Genomic DNA, 23,970 nt, shown 5'->3' on the forward strand with positions numbered 1-23,970 from the left:
CAGCTTTCTAGAGCAATGCTGGATGCATGGACAATCATCAGCACAAGTCTCCGCCTCCTGCGCGTGTGATGGCTTCTCAGGTCTGTCCGGTCCTCAGTGCGCTGGCTTCTCTGAGCTCCCTGAGTTCTCAGGGGCTGGCTGTAGGGCTGGGTTACACCTCTCTCATTCCTCCCCTCAGGTCCCTGCAACTGTGTTTTTCTTCCCTGTCCTGGGCAGCGCGCACACTCGCATACACACACACCTACCTTTCTTTTCCCTGGATCCACCATCCTGGGCTGAGAAGCCAGGAGAGAGGGTGGCAAGGTTTGGAGGAACCGCTGGGACGACTGGTTTTTGAAATAGAGATTCTTCACCATGGCTAGATTCTTCATCATCTTCAGAAGCTTGGTCCTGTTGCAGGCGCTCTGCTTGGCCTTATCGCAAGTGGTGAGTTTGGCTGTAGTTATCTGCTTTTTCTTGGTGCTGGATGATCTTGAGAATGAGATCATGTGTCTTATGGATTGAGATGTGATCCTCTGTGGATTGAACTGGATTGTAAGTCAAAATGCCAATCATTTAGATAAAATTAATGCAATTAGTTCAAAAGTTTGATTTATATTGGAGACTTTTGATTCTCAACGTTGCAAGACTACTTTAGAGTTTTTGATCTTCTGAAAGTTTACCCAAGTGGATTACGTTGCTTTCTACAACATGCAGATACAAGAGGCCTGGTATTTAGCAAAAGACTATCTTCAGTCAGTGTTATCTTTTGATTCTCAAAGCTTAAAACATCAGTTCGGTGAATGAAATGAATAAATGGAAAGCTGCTGAATAAAATATGAACATGAGACAGATAAACAGAGAGAGGAGAAGGTAGAAAAGACTACAAAGAGGCCATTTAAAATACACAGCTGCCAGAAGCTGCTATTCAAACAGACAGAACCTGAAACTGCTCTCAGCAGAATAACACATACTTGTCACTTTTAGAAGGACCACCTCAGTCCAAATGCTTGCATGCAGCTCATATCCATAAAATGCAATGGATTTAATAAATGTGCACTCATTTTGAGTCACCCTATCAAGTAAATGTATTGAAAAATAGATGCATCGTTGATGCTGAATGGGGGGAGGGTCTGTGTAAACATTCCCAGCCTCTCTTTTCCCACCCCGGATACCCTGATTGAACAGCCTCAGCTTTTTCATTTATTTTTCATCATAAACCTTGTTCTGTCTATCAAATTTGAGTACGCAAACATGTCTGAGGCAGTGCTGTTATTGTAAACTAAAACTAATAAAATCTTTTTTTTCAGTAATTGAAATAAAGCTGAAATTAAATAAAACATTCACTTACAAAACTTAAATGAAAATCAGAACTGTGGCCCAAATTAAAAAAAAAATGACCACAAAACCAGTCATAAGGGTCAATGTTTTAAAAACTGAGATTGATACATCATCTGAAAGCTGAATAAATAAGCTTTTCATTGATGTATGGTTTGTTAGGATAGGACTAGGTGCAAAAATCAATCAATCAATCAATCAAAATATTGAGAAAATCGCATTTAAAGTTGTCCAAATTAAATTCTTATCAATGCATATAACTATTAAAAAATGAAGTTTTAATATATTTATGGTAGGAAATGTACAAAATATCTTCATGGAACATGATCTTTACTTAATATTCTAACGATTTTTGGCATAAATGAAAAATGATCATTTTGACCCGAACAATGTATTTTTGGCTATTGCTACAAATATAACCGTGCTACTTAAGACTAGTTTTGTGGTCTAAGGTCACATATATCAAAATATTGTTATATACTATAATACAATAGTAAAATAATACTGATCTAAGGTCACAACAAGCGTTACCAAACAATACAGGTCGTGTTTGTTTGTGTATTATCCAAAGTTAGTTTAGAGGGATGCACCTAATGTTGTAAATTGCTATTAATTATTGTCAACAAAATGAATATGAATTCGTAAAATCATAATAATATGTTATGTGGAAGTTAAATATAGAATGCTGTTTAAAAGCGTCTGTTAATGCATATCAGTAAACAGGCTTAAACTGATTTTTTGTGTTTCATTTTAGACCGGTCCACCTGGACCACAGGGCCCCCCTGGTCTCCCTGGTCCTGCTGGAACTCCCGGTGCCGACGGCATTGATGTGAGTATTTGAGCCGCCTGACTGCACCACAGGTCGAGCTGCTACAAAGACAGTCATTGTGCACCTTGTTTCACGAGCCCTGTATTCATCTGCACTAGCAAAATCTTTCCAACAGAGGGTGCAAGAAATAAAAATACTTGCACAAAAAAGGTTCTGTTAGAGGTTGCCTCTTTCCCATACTGAGAGAGAGAGCTACTAGATGTTGGTTATTTGATACAGTCGTGGCCTAGGCTGGATTTAGTATAAAGACACTCAGCAGGATAAACACGCCTGGCTGATCCACTGCATAGCAAAACAGTAACAGGATTCTCCATGGTTCCTCCATATGCACTATTTTTTCGGGGTATTTAGATTTCATAGTTATGAACAGAGATACATGCATAGAGAAATCAAAAAGTGCATTCATAAACACAGAATTCTGACACCCAATGTAAAATCCTGTAAATCTGATTTTATAAAGAGGTCAGACTTTATTTTAAGATTTTTTTTTTGACATTTTAATAGCATATGGATCTATGCCAACATGCTAAATTTACCTGAGGCTGTGAGAATTTAAGGTTATGTTATGTTTAATAAGTTCATGATATGCTGTATGGACGTAAATGTGGTGTATTTTTTTATTTTTTTTTGCTGCAACAAGCATAAATTATCAATGCCATTCAATTTTAGTGATCATTGTCTTTGCTATAGATGCAACTGAATATTTTTTGTGCTGTTAGTGATTTGTCCTCATACTTTATATTGGCATCATCTCCCAGTTCTCTTTGCTCATTTTTCTCCTCCCAATTTACAGGGTGAAAAGGGCCCCCCTGGACCTCCTGGACCAGTAGTAAGTAGTAACCACAGCTGATATTTATATATATTTACACCAGGATCTGAAATTAACGTTTCCATTAAGAGGAAATATTTGCCCCCTGGAATTGAATTCCAATGGTATTTTTTACATTTGTGAAGGCCATTTTTATAATCACCTTATTAAAATCACATGCTATATTTTCATAGTATCAGTATTTGAAACTGTTGTCAATAATAACAATAAACTGTTTAAAATTGTATCTAAGTTCTGCATGTAAAAAACAGGAGCTGATAGGGCTATTATGACAGAAATCATTATTGTAGATTATCCTTTACAAAACTTAACCATGGTTGTATTAAAACTAGTAAGATTGACTATGATTTATATAACCACAGTTTTACTACAAATACCATGGTTATGCTAATTTGTAATCACCGTGGTTTAACTATAGGTACCATGTTTTTTGGTTTTATTTGTAGTAAAACCCTGATTAATTTTCGTAAGGGATGATTATTGGTATCAATGTAGAAAACAATAAAACGTTTTTTGTTTTGTGTCTGCGTTTTGGTCACGTTACATTCTGGCTTCATAACGTTAGTCTAGTCTTGCTCAAATTATGCCAAACAAATCTCGTTATAATCTGAATCTAACACATTAATGTTTATTTACATCGTATCTGTAATGCATTGTTTATAACGAGGGCATGCGTACGACACAGCTCATGCGTTTTCACATTGACTAATCTATTCACTCTGATTGGCCGATGTGTTCCTAAGTTCAACACAAACGTGTTTGATTGGTTATAAGGCTCAACGTTGCACAAAACAGCGTGTAAAAGCAAACTGATTAAGTGTGAGTGAATCTAAATGTTCTCTTTCATTCATTTTCACATTTAATTTGAATCATGACAGTCTAAATATATTGTTTTTGTTCATTTTGGTGGTAATTTGTTTATTTCCGACCATGATGTATACTGCCATTCAAAATTTAGTATCAAAATCATACTCAAATAACTAAGTGTTTGTTATGTGTGAACCAACTCACAGGGTCAAAAGGGTGAGGCAGGCGAGCCTGGTCCTGATGGATCTCCAGGAGAGGATGGCATTGATGTGAGTGACACCTACAAAGAAGAAATGGCAATTATTGACTTTCATAAAGTTATAGATCAGTCGTAATGTAGCTGTGAAAAAATAAACATTGTGAGTCATTTGGAAGTGAATAATAATGTATATTTCAGCATCCTGTCAAAGCAAAACTGGAGCTAAATCTAATTTCCAATTACTATTCGTTTTATAATGAACAATGGCATTTGAAATCATGTTCTGGTGGAGGTTATTCACACCTCGGCTCTGAAGTGTTGGCATGAGACTGAGAAAGGATGTTAGTCCTAATGAGCAAGACTTTCTCAGTCACATGCTAGGAAGCAAACATTCCTGGTTGGATTTTCTGCTTAATCTGCATTGAAATGCCAATCCCTGTTTTTTTCTTCCACTAGATTGTTATTGTGAAGAACTATCTATGCATAAATGAGTTTTTTAAAGTTTTTTTTTTTATCATAGATATTGTAAATGTTCTGCTTATAAATGACCCGCTTAACTCACATCACCTTAGGGGTGTTAACATGACCCAGTCAATGATTGAATATAAATGACTACTGCCTGATTATTATTCAGAAGGCTTGTTTTTCTCTGTCATGTCTACAGGGTTTGATTGGGGCTAAGGGTGAGAGGGGCCCTCGTGGTAGTCCAGGACCAAAGGTCAGGAAGTAATATTTGATTTTTCAAAGTATATTCATGCGGATCATCATTTGTGCAAACAAACACGCATAACATATCATTTAATGTTTCATAAGTGATAATAGAGGACAACAACTGAAAACAGTATTATGAATAACATGAATATCATGTACGCACACTGAGAATATCATGAATAACATATTTTCAGTCATTGTTATTCTAACAGATGTAATTCCACTTCATAGGGTCAGCCAGGGCCTGGTGGACCAGCAGGGCGACCTGTAAGTATATAAATATGTTTTGAATTTGCTTAACAAAAAACAACAGTGTAAAACCACCACTTGCAATTACTCCAGCAATTCAACAGGTGACGTTGTAGTACAAAAACAGCTAAAATCATGATTTTAGGGTAGGTTTGAGTATTTCAATAGACGCAATGTTTCCAGTATTAATGCACTACATTCAAGATCAGTTGCTAATCTTTATTTTCTTTTTACCTTCAGGGACCCGGACTGCCTGGACTTCCTGTGAGTAACTCAGTTCAAAATCTATTTCATGTACTTAATTTGCTTCCTTTGCCTTTTATTCCAATTTTACTTCTTTTATTTAGCGCCCAATCACAGATGGTTGGTTATATATAATCATATTGATTTGTTTTTCTGCCGTGCCATTTAATTTCAGCACTTTAACTGTTTGCTTAAAAGATTTTGCATGTAGTAGAAGCAAACCTTATGGGATCTTAGCCCTCTGAGGTTTTGTCTGTTCTTAGATTTGACAGCACACTTATTAATGCATTAGATTAATAAACAAGTATCTTGTTTCACTGTTGATTATCTCATTACAGGGAGCAGCAGGCCCCATTGGGCTTCCTGGACAAATTGGGCCTACTGGGCCAAAGGTGGGTCTCCCTCGAATGCATCTTCATAATTACTTGACAGTATACAAATCTTTCACAATTAGGAATGTTGTTCATGTTTAACCTTTGTTACTAGCTAAGACTGCAGTTTGAATATTTTTAATTTTAGTTGCGAAAGGCCTCTCAGCAAACCAATGTAATTAAAAGGATCACTGAAGTGAGGCCTACTTTAACTCAAATCTTTTATCCCATAGGGTGTCTTGGGAAGTCCTGGAGCTCCAGGATTACCCGGACCTCCAGGAAAGCCAGTAAGTCACAGAATGCTTCATTGACTTCACTTTGAAATGTAGTCTTCTCAAGTCAAACCGCAAAATCCAATTCTCTGTATAAAGCTGTAGGGCTGATAATAAATCAGCGTCAGAACAGTGTAAAATGACATCTTGTCTCATAACTGCTGCAATTCTGGGAGCGTGTTTTATTTCATTTTCTGCTTTATTTCATTTCATTTGAGAGCATCCATTTGGGATCTTCTTCAGAACCATATTACTTCATAATAAATAAACTGTCCAGACGTAGTTTTCTCAGTTTTCCTTATCTCACTGTGTCATTTTCAGGGTCCACCAGGAAAGTTTTTGGGTTTAGAGGAAGGCAGTGCAGACTTCCAGGTAAGTGCCTAAACTAAACTAAACTAAAATTCTTGTAACAAATGGGGGTACAAGTTAATTGAAAATATTGGCGAAAATAACTTCTTAATACATTTTAATTAGTCTTTTTGGACTTTTTTTTTCTAGTAAAAACATTAAAAAATGAACATGACAGGATGATAAGAGCAATCCTTAAAATATGATGCATTTATAGTACTTCTAAATAATAATAATAATAATAATAGCAATAATAATAAATAAATACATTGAAAAGTATTAAATATTAAATTAAAATGAAAAATGTATTATTATCATCATCATCATTGTTATTTTATTTAAATAAAATTGTATAATAATAAGTTAAAAATAAAGTTATTATTATAAAGTTATATATATACTGTATATATAATACATTTTAACGTAATAATAATATTGTTTTAGTTTTTTTATTTCTAATACTTATAAGTAATAAACAACATATTTATAATAATAATGCAAGTAAAAAATAAAATTAGTATTATTAAATTACTCAATCGTATATGTATAATTAAATGTAATATTAGTATTACTACTAATTTATTATATATCAACAATAATAATAATTATAGACACTACAATAATGTTCTACTTCATAATACTGCTTAACTATTAGTTAACATGAACTAACAATATTTTTACTTAACAAAGCATTAGTCTTTGTTATCATTTTAACATTAACTAACGCATAATTAAAAACAAAAGTTGTAATGGTTCTAAATATGATAGGATAATATGTCTATATTTAATATAGTTTCCTCGGGGAAAAACGGAGAAATATTTTAATGCATAAAACACAATATATAATAGTATGTATAAAACACAATATATAACAACGATTTTGTATTAAGTTTGAAAATATTCATACAAAAACTGTTGTCAATGTGGTTGTAAAGTCGATTAATTTAATTTGTTGTCATTAACGATGATTTATTTGGACAAACAATGTTAAAAAAAAAGGAAAGCTTTTAAAAAAATTCAGTCCTACACTATTCATTACTTATCTTCTAAACTGCTCTTATTTAATCCATAAATACATCCTTCTTCTTGGCTTTATCATATATCTGTCCTCTCAAAATCAGGCCTTCTCTGTATTTGGTTTCTCTCAGAGTTCACCCCATTAGACCTTACACACCCCTTATTGATCTCAGTGTTCATAGATTTTCCTAATGAGCTTCATTAAATGGGTGCCATCAAAGCCTTCTGCCCATTAGCACCTCTCTGGATCGAGAAGCAGAGCGGGTCCCAGGGCTGTGATCTGCAGCCAGCCTGCCAGGAGTCTGCCCAGCACTGAGGGATCACGTGGCAGACTGGTTGACTGCTTCTCCTCCGGCCTTGCGCCCAGCTGGAGCCCTGTTCATGCCGGGATCAATCCTTATCATCCATTTACTTTAATTAGAGGGCTGTGGTCTGAGATCTAGTCAAAGAAATCCAAGGCCTTAACACACTTTTTCACTCAACTTTGATGGTTTGAGTAAAACAGATCTGACGGGGATTGTTTAGCCTGTGCTGCACTTTTTTAATCCGATGTTGCCAATGTGTTTTAGTGTCCAACCAACTGTCCACCTGGACCAAAAGGTCCTCAGGGCCTACAGGGAGTGAAGGTTAGTAAGTTAACATTTGATATTTTTCTCACATTTATTTGTTGTGAATGAATTTGATTAAAGCCTATGGTTATAGGGCATTTCAAAAGCCTGCAGGCACTTTGCCCATGACTGTATTTTCAGCATAGCACAGCCCAGTGTGCTTTATTGCTGTTATATTCCACACAAAAAAGTAGTAATTATAATAAAAATGTTTCCTGAGCAGGAATTTCCACTATGACTGCACTGTTTTGCATCATAATTGTTACTACTATCTGTACGTCAAATAAAAGTATTGACCAATCAGTATTTCTAAAACATTTTACAAAATGGTAGAATTAATAACTGAGCATTTAAGTGTTTTCCTCACAGGGACATAAAGGTCGCTCTGGGGTATTGGGAGATCCAGGAAGCATCGGAAAAGTGGTAAGTTTTCTCTCTGGTAATGTTGTTATTTTGAATTTAATAATAGTATGTTTCGTAATATATATATATATATTTTTATTTATAATAATAATAAAAATAACAAAAAATTATAATTATTATTATTATTATTATTATTATATGTAAATTTAATTATATTTATATTGGAATAGTGGTATGTTTTTTCTGATGTTTGTTATAATAATAATAATAATAATAATATTTTTTATTTAATAATAATATTTTTAGTAAAAGTATATTTTTTTATAATAATAAAATATTTTAAAAAAATTTAAAAGTATACTTTTATTATTATTATATAGTGTTATGTTTTTCTTTCTGATGATGTTTGTTATAATAAGTTATTTTAATGTAATAATACTATTTTTAGTTTTTTGTATTTATAATAATAATAATAATAAATATAAAATGAAATAAATAAATAAATAAATAAATAAATAAATAAATATATATATATATATAGGAAACATTGTAATAATAAATATAAATTTAAAAAGTATTACTACTACTACTACTATTATTATTATTATTTGTAAATAATTATATAGGAAACATTGGAGGAGTGGTTTGTTTTTCATTCTGATGGTGTTTGTTATAATACTGCTACTACTACTAATAGTTATTTTGAATTTAATAATATTTTAATCATTTTATTTAATTATTACAAAAAATTACTAAATAAAATAAAACATTATTTTAAAAAGTATATTATTATCATTTTATTATGATTATTATTATATAGTGTTGTTTTTCTTTCTGATGATGTTTTTATAAGTTATTGTGAATGTAATAATACTATTTTTAGTTTTTTTTATTAATAATAATAAATATAAAATGAAAAAGTATTATTACTATTATCATTATTATTATTATATAGGAATCATTGTAATAATAAATATAAATGTTAAAAAAAAAATACTATCATTATTATTATTATTTGTAAATAAAATTATATAGGAAACATTGGAAGAGTGGTATGTTTTTCATTCTGATGGTGTTTGTTATAAATACTGCTACTACTACTAACAGTTATTTTGTATTTAAAATTATTTAAATTATTTTATTTAAGTATTATTACTATAAAAATGACTAAATTATAATATATACACACACACACATTTAATTTACATAATAACAATGTTTTATTTATAATACTAATAATATGATTACAAATAAAAAACTAAGTTTATTATTATAATATGTACATTTAATTGTACATCTATATAAAATGTACATTCATAACAATAAATATTATATTTACAATAATAATTAACACTATTATAATAATTTTAGGGTGTTACAAAAGAAACAACATTATCATTATCATCATATCACTATATTATTATTATTATTAATGTTAAATCAAATGTTAATTTGAACATACAATTGTTATTTTATTGGCCTGCCTTCATACTGAAACATTATGATTGTTCTATCCAAGTAATAGCCACACAGGGAGGGCTAAATGTTGTGTACACTTTGTAACCACAAAGGGGCGCATGTGAGCACTCTTCTTCTAAGTAATAAAATTACATGAAACTTCATAAATCTCATATCATACAATGTGCGATATGCCACAGAGAACAAACATACATACTGATTGGTTTGGTAAAGTTAAATAAACATTGTTCCTTTAAGCATTAAGCATCCAGATTATCTTTGAGGTGCCCCAGTATCTCTCCCAAAACACAGTGTCCACCAGCAGAGAAAGATTATGTGTTAATGAAGCCCCTCAAGGCATATAACTGCCTCTAATCTGAGTCTGAGTCACAGACAGAACACATTGACCCAGATGAAAAGAAAAAGGGGGCCGGCAGGTACCGAGAAGCTACTGCACTGTGAATTAATCAGACTTAATGAGCCCCACAAGGACATTAGAATGGACTACAGGGACAGAGCGGATTTACCCGTACTGCAGAGCACGACTGTCCGAGCTCAACTTGGAAGTTTTTGGGAAGCGCTGACTTTAAGATTCACACTTTAAGAAACACATATCTGAAGTGCACCAAAATGGTCATTGGTATATATTAAAAAATAACTTTAGCAAAAACGCCAAAGTGACATATCACACACATCACATACGTATCTATTTCATTTTTGTATTTTCATCCTTAGGGTCCAAAGGGTGAATTCGGCATCTCCGGTGAACAAGGAATACCAGGCCCTCCAGTAATGTATTTATTTCTATTCTAGTTTGACTTTTGAGTTGATAATTTAAGCCTCTGTTGCTGTTTTATCACGGCAAGTAATTTTAACAGTACCTTTAATGGAGGTCTTAAGATTAATGTGATATAAAACATCTGCTTCTTTCTACCACAATGACTCCAGGGTCCACAGGGTCTGAGAGGGTATCCAGGAATGGTTGGTCCCAAAGGCGAGATGGTAAGTCACAGTTCCCAAACCATTGCTTGTTATCTCTTTATGGATACACCAAATATGATTTTGACCAGTCTGAGGGGATATACACTATGAGTCAAAAGTTTTTGAACAGTAAGAGTTTTAATGTTTTTAAAGAAGTCTCTTCTGCTCACCAAGCCTGCATTTATTTGATCCAAAATACAGGAAAAACTGTAAAATTCTGAAATATTAACTTTTAAAAATAACTGTTTTCTGTTTGAATATATTTTATATAGCTACATTTGCAGCATCATTACTCCAGTCTTCAGTGTCACATGATTCTTCAGAAATCATTCTAAAATGCTGATTTGCTGTTCAAGAAACATTTATTTATTTATTTATGATTAATTGATTGATTCTTATCAATACTTTTTTTTTATCAGGATTCTTTGATGAAAGGAAAGATCCAAAAATCAGAATTTATCTGAAATAAAAAGCTTTTGAGACATTATACACTATAACAATATATAAAAGTTGGAGTCAATTATATATATATATAAATTTTGGGGGGAGGGGGGTGAAATTATAGAAATTAATACTTCTATTTAGCAAGGATGCTTTAAATTGATCAAAAGTGATGATAAATACATTTATAATGCTACAAAACATTTCTATTTCGGATAAATGTTGTTATCTGAACTTTCTATTCCTGAAAGCAACCTGAAAAATCTACTTAGCCATTTTCAACATAATATTAAATGATTTTTGAGGAGCAAATCATGATTTCTGAAGGATCAACTGACCGCTGCTTAAAATTCAGCTTTGAAATCACAGGAATAAAGTACATTTTAAAATGTATTCAAATAGAAAACAGTTTCTTTAAATAGTAAACTTTTTTTTATTTTTATTTGTTTTGCTGTACTTTGGGTCAAATAAATGCAGGCTTGCTAAGCTGAAGTGACATCTTTAAAAAAAAAAAAAAAAAACACATTTAAAATGTTACTGTTCAAATACTTTTGACTGGTAGTGTAGGGGATAAAGAGCAGTTGACAACATCAGTTTTATGTTAAAAAACTTTATTAGAAATATTGTGAGGGCAGTTAACTAAACTAAAATAAGTTTAAGCTGACATAGTAAATTATTAAAACTAAAACTGATGTTAAAATATTATTAAAAGCTAAATAGAAATATTAAAAAGCACATAATGTTTTTAAACTTAAGATAAAGACTGAAAATGTAACAAAATCTAATTGAAAATTTAAATACATACTATTATAATATAAAATTAATAAAATAACAGTGGAACCACACAGGAGATTGAGTTGAAGACTATAATGATGACTATAAATAATACACGTTTAGCATATCTATAACTGAGGCGGGGTGGATTTGGTCCATTAAATCTGTGGCTAATTTTATTACACAGTCTTTGTGTGTTAGATGAGACTATAATTTTGCCAGGTGGTTTTAAATGTAAGCGTATATAACTTATTTTAGCTTCCCCCATGAATTGTACGTTTGGGTTGTTTTGCATACGTGTTTTATTGTATTCTGAAAAAACCCAGTGGAACGCAAACAAACACTGCACAACTTCAATTTCATTTGTAGGACAGCAAATCTCCACAGACTGGATTTTTATAACTTTGTTTTACAATCTGTAAAAACTTGAAAGTGATTTGCAATCTCTGTGACAGGGACCACGTGGTTATAAAGGCATTTCAGGACCGATCGGCATCCCTGGACGCCCTGTAAGTCTGCAAGCCTCGTTTGAATGCATTTCATTTTCATAACTGACAAAAAAGACATAAAAATGATAATCTTACTGTGCAATGCAGGGTGAGGAGGGACCCCAAGGACCACCTGGAGAGCCGGGTGACAAAGGCGACATGGTAAATATTAGTAATATTGTTCACATCTATTCATCCCGTCATTCCAAATGTTAATTTATCAAACTTTTCATTCATTTACCTATAAATTTCTGCTGTTGTGTTAGGGAGAGCGTGGTGTACGAGGGCCTCAGGGAGTGGTCGGAAAGAAGGGAGAGAACGTAAGTATAAAGCTAATTTGAATGCAATTTAACACACGTCCACAAAACCTATGCTCTTAATCTTTTGATTAATGTGCATTGTCAGGGTCTTCCAGGAATTGATGGAAAAGATGGAACTCCTGGCATCCCAGGAATAAAGGTATGGATGGCTCTTTTTCAGCTCTTAAATCAATTCCCACAGCAGCCGTCATTATTCAAGGAGACACATGACATATGTAAAGTAAAATGCACATTTAGACAGAGTGAGCAAGTCTTATATCATCCTGAAGGGGTTTATTTTTTATCAATAATGGCTAGTTAACTGTTCATAATCCTGGTTATTATACCCCTGCTTACCAGTGATGTGCAGTGGTGTTCTAAAATGAGGCAAATAACTTATTTTCTTAATTAAATGTAAATTACATCTTATTAAATTAAAAGTCGCATTTTCTTGATTAAATGACATGGCTTACACTACCAGAATAAAAATCTATATTGTATTTTAGTTTAAAAATGTAATTAATAGGCTAGTCTACTTATTAAAACAAAGTTTAGTGTTTAAGCATTTTACATTTATTCCAAAATAAATCATGGCAGTAACAAGTTACAGTTGAGGTCAAAAGTTTACATACACCTTGCAGAATTTTTTTGTTTAGTACTGACCTGAATAAGATATTTCACATGAAAGATGTTTACATATAGTCCACAAGAGAAAATAATAGCTACATTTATAAAAATGACCCTGCTCAAAAGTTTACATACACTTTATTTTTAATACTGTTGTTACCTGCATGATCCTAATGACCTAATGATCCATAGCTGTGTGTGTGTGTGTGTGTGTGTGTGTGTGTGTGTGTGTGTGTGTGTGTGTGTACCTGGTATTCATCACGTTGTGGGGACCAAATGTCCCCACAAGGATAGGAATACCAGTAGATTTTGACCTTGTGGGGACATTTCTCAGGTCCCCATGAGGAAACAGGCTTATAAATCATGCACAATGAGTTTTTTTGATGAAGTAAAAGTGTGCACAATCTCCTGTGAGGGCTAGGTTTAGGTGTAGGGTAGGTGTAGGGCCATAGAAAGTACGGTTTGTACAGTATAAAAACCATTACGCCTATGGAATGTCCCCATAAAACATGTAAACCCAACATGTGTGTGTGTGTGTGTGTGTGTGTGTGTGTGTGTGTGTGTGTGTTTATAGCTGTTCATGAGTCCCTTGTTTGTTTTGAACAGTTAAACTGCCTGCTGTTTTTCAAAAAAATCCTTCTGGTCCCACAATTTTTTTGGTTTTCCCAGCATTTATGTGTATTTGAACCCTTTCCAAAAAATGAAATTTGAACCCTTTTCCAAAAATTGTGGGATTTTGATATACATTTTTGACACTGAGAATAACTGAGAGACCCATATGCAACTATTACAGAAGGTCCAAACTGATGCTTCAGAAGGAAAAAACTATGCATTAAGAGCCAGGGGTGTAAACTTTTGAACAGAATGAAGATGTATATATTTTTCTTATTTTGCCCAAATATCATATATATATATATATATATATATATATATATATATATATATTTTTTTTTTTTTTTTTTTGTAGTACTGCCCTTCAGAAGCTATAGATGATACTTGCATGTTTCCCAGAAGACAAAATAAGTCAAATTTATCCTGATCTTTAAAAAATTTTCACCCACTGGCTCGTAATGCATTGTATTTCCTTCTGGAGCATCAGTGAGCATTTGAACCTTCTGTAATAGTTGCATACGAGTCCCTCAGTTGTCCTCAGTGTGAAAGATTGCTCTCAAAATCATACAGTCATTGTTGTAAAGGGTTTAAATACACAAGAAAGCTAAAAAAAATAAATAAAATAAAAATCACACAATTTGTGGGACCTGAAGGATTTTTCTGAAAAACAGTGGCCAGTTTAACTGTTCAGGACAAACAAGACTCATAAACAACTATCACTATAAAAAAAAAAAAAAAAAAAAAAAAAACCCCGCTGTGGATCATTCAGGTAATAACACAGTATTAAGAATCAAGCGTATGTAAACTTTTGAACTGTAAATAATAGATTTATTTAAACAATTATAGCCTATATTTTATTTATGAATTGATGTTCAGCTGTTCTTTTTGATTATAAACTTATTTTCGCATCATGAGTCATCAGAACTGAAAAAAATCATGTTTTTAGGCCATTTGAAGTTCAATTTTGACTGTATGAGTTGTTTACTTACTTTTTTAAATTAGTCTTCCGATTAATGCCATCATATTGTTAATTCAGACTGATTTTCGAATGCGAAACGCACACGAACACAAGGCATTGCCTCTTCTCATGTGACTTTCTCCCATTTATTTTCAATTGCCCTCCTCCCCCCCACCACCAAACTCACACCATGCTTTAGGGGGTCTGTTAAAACTCAGTGGGCTCAGGGGAGGTGAGAGGAGACGTGGACTTCTGCTATAACTTTACCTGCTGTTGTCGCTGTTGGGCAGTTTTACTTCAGAAAAATTAGTGATTTATACACTTTTTGTCTCATATATTCTAATAATCATGTTTTTTTTGTTTGTTTCTGTACTATGATTTTTTTTCTCATCTAGTTTTATGAGGACACACTGCTATTTATTATTTTGCTGTTTATTTTTATTGTGCGTTTTTTTAGGGTGCTACAGGACAAAATGGAAGACCTGGAGCTCCTGGTCTCCAGGGAGAAGCTGTAAGTACTTCATTATACTTTCACATACCATATTATATACGCAGTAATTGTCAGCATTAGATGTGCAAGGAACCCTTTCCCATTTTCCTCAAATCTGTCCATTGTGTTCCCTTTGTTAAATGAAGGTGATTAAAGATAAAAAAAAAAGTAAAAGTTTAGTGTATTGTCTGCCTACAGTCCCAGTGTGACATTCTTGCCCTGACTATTTTGGAGCCTAAACCACCTTGAAATTGCTGCTGCTATTAACTATTCATCATCATCATCAAACATGACTCCTCTGGTGACTTGGGGTAATGGAGCATGCTGGTTATGATACAAAACATCACAACGTACCTGCGTGAGCCATAATACAGGCACCCTCGCTAACAGGATGAGTTATTGCAGCCTTGTTCTGATATCAGCACAGAGTAGAGGCCAGACATGAAGCTCTCCACGGAGGTCTGCAGGGGTCACTACATTCATTCCTCATGCAATTCTTCCTATTTTTTAGGGTTTGCCTGGTATGCCTGGAGCCAAGGGTGAAATTGGAGTTAAGGTGAGATCATGCAGTTTTTGTGGAACCATACTAGTTTTTGGATGTCTGTTGAAACTATACTATCCATTAGTGCTTCGTTCTGCTTTTTCAACAATTATTCGTTTCTTTTGACTTTAGGGTGAGACAGGACCCCGGGGCTTGATGGGAATGCAAGGTCCTCCAGGACCTCAAGTATGTCACATCATTCAAGGACAGTTTTACACAGAATCCAAAAGCTTTTTCTGGCTTCTCATTATGTTTCCTGTTCTTTCAGGGAGAGCCTGGTCCTCCAGGTGAAGCTGGCATGGAGGGAGTCCCAGGACCAAAGGTCAGTGGCTATCCTCATTGACAAATCAGTTCATTAACATTGAAGGAAACTCTCTTTTCTTAACTTTTTACTTTTGTCCAATAGGGTGACAGAGGTGAAAGAGGACCAGTTGGGCCTTCTGGTATTGTTGGCTCACCTGTAAGTTTCTTCATTATATTTCAGGCATTTATTTTCATTATTTTTCGGCTATAGACTAATTTGGAGTAGCTGCTAATTTTGAAGCTTAACGCAGATGTTTAAACTGACAGACTATGAATGAAACCTTCTCTGAGTACTCTACTTTTAAAGCATAGGTCTACATAATATTCACATGCGGTTCTTAGGGGACATATTATATTAGCCTTACATCATGAAATACTATTAAAAAATATATAATTTATATATAACATTTCCTTATTTTATTTCACAGTTCTGACTATTTTTTCCATTTTCTGACTTTATAACTCAATTTAACTCAACAATAATCAGTTTGTCAATTCTGAGGAGATAAAGACAAGTGTCGGATAAAAACACATTTTTCTGAGCTGAGGGAAAATGACAGAATGAAGAGTTTTCTTATCAGAATTGTGAGAATAAAGGCAGAATTTTGAAATACAAACTCAAATTTACCTTTTTTATTCTTTTATTCCATAGCTTCCATAGACTGCTACTGGAAAACTGTAATTTTCTGCCACCAGATAGGCTCCGCCAACAAAAAACTATCATCACTGTCAGCTGATTTGATCTATAATCAGAAGAAACCCTGTAAATATTGAGGAATTGTTCAAATAAATTTCAACAAAAACTACAAACAAAGAAAAAATCAGAGAAAAAAAGAAGCATACAAAATATACATTCCAAACAATGCATCATCTAAAAATATAATACATACATACAGTATTTTTAATGCATTAATTATACCTCATAATGCACTTGTATGAATAAGTGTACAGTTGAAATGTATTATAATACTTATTTTTTTATGATTACACCTTTGAAAAGCATAATGCAATAAAACAAACTATTTTAGATGTAATATAGAATCTGCAAATATAAATGCATTTATGTTGGTTACAATTATTTATCAAACAATATAATGCTGTACAACACAGATTATGAATACCTTTATAATTTATTATACAAATAATATTCAAATAAATTGACAAATTTTAAAAATACCTATCCTATCAACACAAATGTAACACTGGACCACAAACCAGTCATAAGGGTCTTTTTTTTTAATTGATGTATGTTTTTTTTTTTTTTTTTTAGGATAGGACAATATTTGGCCGAGATACAACTATTTAAAAATCAACTTGAACAACTAGAATCTGAAGGTGCAAAAAAAAATCTAAATATTGAGAAAATCACCTTTAAAGTTGTCAAAATGAAGTTCTTAGCAATGCATATTATTGATGCATATTTCACAAAATATATTTTCATGATCTATTCTTAATATCCTAAGGATTTTTGACACAAAATAGAAAAATCAATAATTTTGACCCATACAATATATTGTTGGCTATTGCTACAAATACAGCCGTGCTACTTACGTTTTGTGGTCCAGGGTCGCAAATATCAATCAATCAATTTAATGACAAACTAATGAGAATGTATTGCATTGAAAATTGTGGGATATATATTTATATATATAGTAGTCAACATTTGAAGTTAATTAAAATTGTCCAAGAACACAAGACAAGAACGGGAACTGTTTTGGTTTTATGACAACTTTGATGAAAGGGATCCTTCAGTTGTCTTCTCTGTTGTAATTGCAGGGCGGTAAGGGAGAGAGGGGACCCATGGGTGTCCCAGGTGCTCAGGGTCTAACTGGAACTAAGGGTGATAAGGTTTGTGACCATGTAAACACACCAATTAAGGGTAAATGAACTCTCTTCCTGTTTAAACAGAGAAAGTGATGAGGTTTGACCACATGGGGGCAGTCTTCACTCGTGATTTGACTCTTTTTGCTAGAGGACATCTGTGCACTTAGATAATTCATGTCCATGTTTCCAAATAATACCCCTCAATTCAGTATGAAATATCCTCTTATGGACACTTTAATGTTTGTTGTCCTTTAATCTACAATATCCTTGCCGTTTAATACATTGAATATTGGCGGTAAAAGCCAGTTGATTTAATGTCCTCGGAGAGTTTACGGTAAAATAAGATATTACCCACAATAAATTCCCTGCGCCTCACCCATTAGGGCTGACACTGAGAGATATCTGATGTACAATTGCATCTCCTTACAGGGATTCCAAGGCAAAGTGGGATCAAAGGGAGACATTGTGAGTACCCTCTCTGATAAATACATACACATATTTATGGAGTAAAATAGAAACCATACATCACAGTCCACATCATAAAAGATAACGACTGAAGGTGACATTGATGGATCTCACCTGCTTCTTTCACAGGGCGATCCTGGTGTGGAGGGATTGGCTGGAGAGAAAGGAGAGAAGGTAAATAAGGCTGTAGTCGGATAAATTTATTAAATAGATTGGTTGCAGGGGACTTCTGTTCATTTTCAAATTGCGTCTCTTCCTCTAACAGGGACAATCTGGGGAGCCCGGACCTAAGGGACAGGTAAGGACAGCGTGAAGAACACAGATAATATTAGGTGAAATACATATTTTAGTTAGATTCAGATTTTGTAGTTTGTTTTACAATGGTGAAGGACATGACAAAGATGAACTGTGTCAGTTTTTTTTTTTTGTTTGTTTTTTAAATGCTGTCCCAGTTTTATGCGCACATTAAAACAAGCCACTCTAAAGTTTTGCTTCAACCAATGTAAGATCAGGGCAGGACATGCACAGACTTCAAAAGTTTGGGATCAGTGGGACTTCAATGTTTTTTTAAAGAAGTCTCTTATGCTCATCAAGACTGCATTTATTTGAAAAATGCAAAAAAGAATCAAGAATCAAGAATCCTGAAAAAAGTATCACAGGTTCCAAAAAAATTAAGCAACAACTGTTTCCGGCACTGATAATAAATCAGCATATTAGAATGATTTCTGAAGGATCATGAATACTGGAGTAATGATGCTGAAAATTCAGCTTGGATCACAGGAATAAATTAGATTTTTAATGTATATTAAAATAGAAGAACGTTATATTACATCGTAATAATATTTCACAATATTAATTTTTGATCAAATAAATGCAGCCTTGATGAGCATAAGAAACTTCTTTAAATACATTTCAAATCTTACTGATCTCAAACTTTTGAAATACTAAAATTAAAACAGAAATAAAAATCTGAAATCTAAACAGAAATATTAAACTAATAAAAATGACAAAAGCACATACAAATTACTAATATGTATTGGTAAATATAGTTAATGATAAAATTATTATTAAATATTACTATAAATAAAACTTAAGTACCAAAAAATACCAAAGTTTGTGCTAACAGACTAATGATTTTCTCTTGGCAGATTGTAAAATGTAAAAATAAATTTTAATTAATAATTATATGCTCCTTTGTAACAAATTTTTTCTGTCAATTGTGTTAATTTTTATTATTTTATTTTTATAATATATACACTGTCATTCAAAAGTTTGAGATCAGTACGAATTTCAATGTTTTTTACAGGAGTTTCTAATGCTTGTCAAAAAGGATGTATTTATTTTATCAAAAATACTGAAAAAAGTAATATTGTGAAATTTCTAATATTGGTTTCCTATTTTATTCCTATTTTTTCTTTGATAAATAAAATGTTAAAAAGAACAGCATTTATTCAGAATAAAAATCTTTTCTAACAATATAAGTCTTTACTATCACTTTTATCCATTTAACACATCCTTGCTAAATAAAAGTATTCATTTCTCAAAAAAAAAGAAATGCTGACTTTGAATAGTAGTCAATATTGTAACACAGAATTTCTATCTTGAATAAACAATGTTGTTTTTAACCTTTTATTCATCAAAGAATCCGGTTTCCAACACTGATTATCAACATTATGATTCATGTGACACTGAAAACTGGAGTAAAGCTGTTGAAAACTCAGATTTGTGTCAAATGAATCAATTATATTTTAAAGTATATTAAAATAGAAAACTGTTATTTGCAATAATATTTCATAAAATTAGTTGTTTCTGTATTTTTGATCAAACAGATACAGCCTTGATGCGCATAAGAAACCTCTTTAAAAAAGTTCCTTATTTCAAGAGAATGCCAGCATCATCTTCTAAAACAATCAATAGTGAACATCCCGCTTTCTATATTTCCCTAATTACTGCCTCCTCTATCAACAGCAAGGTGTACCCGGTGATCAAGGGTACAACGGCCCTACTGGCGATCCCGGTAAACCAGGAGACCAGGGTCCTGCAGGCTTACCTGGTCCACGTGGCCTGCATGGAGAAAGAGGAGTTCCAGGAATGCCAGGAATACAAGGACCACCTGTGAGTGTGTGAACAGCATCAACAAACCCTCAAGAACAAATATCCATCACAGAATTCCCAACTTACATTAGCCAACAAACAATTCTGTTTACCAGAGCGCAGGATTTTTGCCTCAACTACAACAAAGCCAAAGTGTTGCGCCAGCCAGACAGATTGCTGTAGCATGCAGTGCTCAGCACAATAGAAAAACACTTGGAGAAAATAATGAGAACTCTTAGCGGCGAGGAAGATTTACTCAGACACTTTCTCTTTCACTCTTTTAAAGGCAAACACTCTTAAAACTAAAGGTGCTTTAAAAAGGTTCTTCACAGCGATGCCATAGAAGAACCATTTTTGGTTCCACAATAAAACCATTCCATCAAATGTTCTGTAAAGAACCATCTCTTTCTTACCTTTTTATCATCTGAAGAACCTTTCGCAATAAAGATTCTTTTGTGAAACAGAAAGGTTCTTCAGATGTTAAAGGTTCTTTATGGAACCATTTAGACCAGAGGTCTCAAACTCAATTCCTGGAGGGCCGCAGCTCTGCAGAGTTTCCAATCTCCAACTCACACCTGCTTGGAAGTTTCTAGTAATCCTGAAGACCTTGATTAGCTGGATCAGGTGCGTTTGATTAGGGTTGGAGCTAAACTGTGCAGAGCTGTGGCCCTCCAGGAATTGAGTTTGAGACCAGTGATTTATGCTGCCTTCACGTGCTATCGTAATTATTAGGGATGCACCTATATGAATCGGCCGATCACTTGCGCGTTTTGTCAGTAAAGCCGGTTCTGTAATCAGCGGTAAATGCCATCAGGTGCAGGGCTCGAAATTAACTTTTTTACTTGGTAGCACTGGTGCTCCCAACTTTAAAAAGTTAGGAGCATCCCAAAAAATTTAGGAGCACCCAATTTCTTTTTAGTTATGCGCCGATCTTGATTCTTCATGGGCGATTCTGATTAACAGATTTTGATTGCCCAAAAATTAATTTAACTAGCCCAAATTAAAAAAGACATTTTTTTTTAAATATAGAAAATCAGATAGGAGTCTAAATGTCAATCAAAAATGTTTTCAATACACAAATATAAACAAATATCAAGGAAGGAATTTTATTTCACCATTTAGTGTCGCTGCAGCATTTTAAAATATCAATTTAAGGCAATTTATGACCCCTTTTTTTTTAAAAGAGCTGGGGTTGGACAATGTACGGTAGAATATTAAGCCATAAAATGACATGATTTATAATTCAGATACAGACACAAAAAAATATATAAAATGGCATTTCAACCTTTTTACCATTAAAAGGGATAAATCAAGTTTATAATTTCTTATATTTATATAAGATATATAACATTAGTATAACTTAATTGTTTAGATTTTTAAAAGGCACATTAAATTCTTTCACATTTACACATGGATCGATAATTGCAATAATTTGACCATAAACAGTTGAAAAAATGTATTAGAAATAAAAATTAATGTTTGTCACGAGGGGGCGCTTTAGGAGCGCTGAAATAATACGGTTTCCATGGTAACAGCTGTACACAAACCAGCCTTAACGCAGTTTTATCAGACATGAATTGACAATGCAAACGACACGTTTCTGAGGACAGTCGGTTCCCTTCAGATACATTCATATAAAGACATCGGTGCCGCGTTTTGACTTTGAAACGTACATCTTGCATATTTATTCAATGACATCATTGCATTTTTGAAGATTTATCCAGCCCTATCGCGATCGACTTTCCGTCTCTTAAACTTATACGTTAATCAAGACTTTTCTTACACCATTTTACATGTTTATAACTTTTTATGACCTTGCATTTGATACAAATAAATTGAGGAGTTTTAAGGACCTGCAGAAGTCCTCTACTTCACGATAGTACGTCTGACAGTCCGGTGAAACATTCTGGTAGCCTTACTGGAAACACAAGAGCCCAGGGACGTCGGGCTAGCGATTTTACGAGCCCTGCCGGCTAATATCTCAAATCTGCATTTAAGGTAATAATGTGAAGATTAACTTAAATAGTTATGTAATGTTGGAGAAATCGGCGAAACCGTCACTGTATCAGCTCACAGCAGTCTGTGCAGTAAGGATAGCGACAGTTTTGAAATCGAGTCGCACCACAATCATTTCTCTCACTCGCACAAATGCTTCCAAATATAATTTGAGGTCGCACAGGTTAATTTTTGGTCGCATATGCGACCAAAATGGTCGCAATTTCGAGCCCTGAGGTGCGTGATTTCAAGTTGAGCCGTATATACTACACACAGCCGTTGTTCACTGACGAGCTGCGCACATTCACACTGATAATGAACATTGATTTGCGCAGCTCATCGGTAAACAACGGCTGTGTGTAGTATATACGGCTCAACATGAAATCACGCACCTGATGGCATTTACCGCTGATTACAGAACCGGCTTTACTGACAAAACGCGCAAGCATTATCGGCCGATTCGTATCGGTGCATCCCTAGTAATTATGGTAAATACCAGAATCCGACATCGAAATTGCACATGAACACCCACTCACGTTGTAATTTCCACTGGAAAGCTCGAAATTTTTTATGATACCCGAGCTGCCGAGATGGGATAAACTTTGACCTTTCAACATGGCGGACAGCAACGAAACTATACTGAATGATAAGCATTGCATGATGTTAAAAGTTCTCTGCTGTTTAGTTGGTTAGTTTGTAGCCCCCATAATGCTGGGGCATAAAGGATTTTAATAACGTCGCTATTTAAACGTAGAGTTGTCTTTAAAAATACCGTTAAGAGAAGATGCTAGCTTGTCGTGGCTCGCCTCCAGTAGGGTGCTGTGCGGTACAGTGTTCTGAAGGAGGCAATTTTCTCATGTTATTTTGTTTGGTCTGTTTTACCAAAGTAGCATGTGAGGACAAATTCCGAGTCCGCCATGTTTCTCTTCACTACGACAACAAAAGCACCTGAACACGACACACTGGTAATTTCCACTTCACAAGTGGAAAGCATCATCTTTCCCATATTGCATGAAGGCAGCATTAGACAAAAAAGATTCTTCTATGGCATCGTGAAGCACCTTTATTTTTAAGAGTGTAGTTCGCACAAAAATGTAATCATTTACTCTTTGTCTTGTTGTCCTAAATCCAAATGCAGATGTTTAGCTTCCCAACCAGCATATTGTTCTAAGTATCTTCTTTTTCGTTCCACACAAGAAAGACAGTCAAACAAGTTGGGAGTGAGAATAAATGGTCTCAATATGTTATTTTTGTTGATTTTACTTTCCAGGGTCGTGATGCTACAGATCAACACATCATTGACGTGGTCCTGAAGATGCTTCAAGGTGAGTAACAATCATTGTTCTTTCTGCAAACGGCTGCGATCTAAATTGGCTGCAATCTGTGTGTCAGGAAGGGGGCAGCTGTAATCTTTTGAGCTATATCTACACCATACTTTTCATCTATTGAAACGTATC

General features: G+C 33.8%; 1 protein-coding gene across 1 annotated transcript in view; it reads left to right on the top strand.

The window, feature by feature from the left end:
• Window positions 1-23,970, top strand: part of col9a2 (procollagen, type IX, alpha 2) — a 28,025-nt gene continuing 4,055 nt past the window's right edge. Inside the window, exons 1-29 of the mRNA XM_073821976.1 lie at window positions 1-426; window positions 2,072-2,146; window positions 2,940-2,975; window positions 3,989-4,051; window positions 4,646-4,699; window positions 4,924-4,959; window positions 5,182-5,205; window positions 5,523-5,576; window positions 5,789-5,842; window positions 6,149-6,199; window positions 7,762-7,818; window positions 8,170-8,223; window positions 10,357-10,410; window positions 10,570-10,623; window positions 12,273-12,326; window positions 12,414-12,467; window positions 12,572-12,625; window positions 12,711-12,764; window positions 15,259-15,312; window positions 15,803-15,847; window positions 15,965-16,018; window positions 16,101-16,154; window positions 16,239-16,292; window positions 17,912-17,983; window positions 18,389-18,424; window positions 18,554-18,598; window positions 18,690-18,722; window positions 20,393-20,539; window positions 23,784-23,838. Of these exons, the coding sequence (XP_073678077.1) occupies window positions 355-426; window positions 2,072-2,146; window positions 2,940-2,975; window positions 3,989-4,051; window positions 4,646-4,699; window positions 4,924-4,959; window positions 5,182-5,205; window positions 5,523-5,576; window positions 5,789-5,842; window positions 6,149-6,199; window positions 7,762-7,818; window positions 8,170-8,223; window positions 10,357-10,410; window positions 10,570-10,623; window positions 12,273-12,326; window positions 12,414-12,467; window positions 12,572-12,625; window positions 12,711-12,764; window positions 15,259-15,312; window positions 15,803-15,847; window positions 15,965-16,018; window positions 16,101-16,154; window positions 16,239-16,292; window positions 17,912-17,983; window positions 18,389-18,424; window positions 18,554-18,598; window positions 18,690-18,722; window positions 20,393-20,539; window positions 23,784-23,838 (1,603 nt within the window). The 5' untranslated portion in view covers window positions 1-354. The remainder of the gene's footprint in view (window positions 427-2,071; window positions 2,147-2,939; window positions 2,976-3,988; window positions 4,052-4,645; window positions 4,700-4,923; window positions 4,960-5,181; window positions 5,206-5,522; window positions 5,577-5,788; window positions 5,843-6,148; window positions 6,200-7,761; window positions 7,819-8,169; window positions 8,224-10,356; window positions 10,411-10,569; window positions 10,624-12,272; window positions 12,327-12,413; window positions 12,468-12,571; window positions 12,626-12,710; window positions 12,765-15,258; window positions 15,313-15,802; window positions 15,848-15,964; window positions 16,019-16,100; window positions 16,155-16,238; window positions 16,293-17,911; window positions 17,984-18,388; window positions 18,425-18,553; window positions 18,599-18,689; window positions 18,723-20,392; window positions 20,540-23,783; window positions 23,839-23,970) is intronic.

This window comes from Garra rufa, chromosome 17 (assembly GCF_049309525.1).
Source record: "Garra rufa chromosome 17, GarRuf1.0, whole genome shotgun sequence".
Classification (NCBI taxonomy): domain Eukaryota; kingdom Metazoa; phylum Chordata; class Actinopteri; order Cypriniformes; family Cyprinidae; genus Garra; species Garra rufa.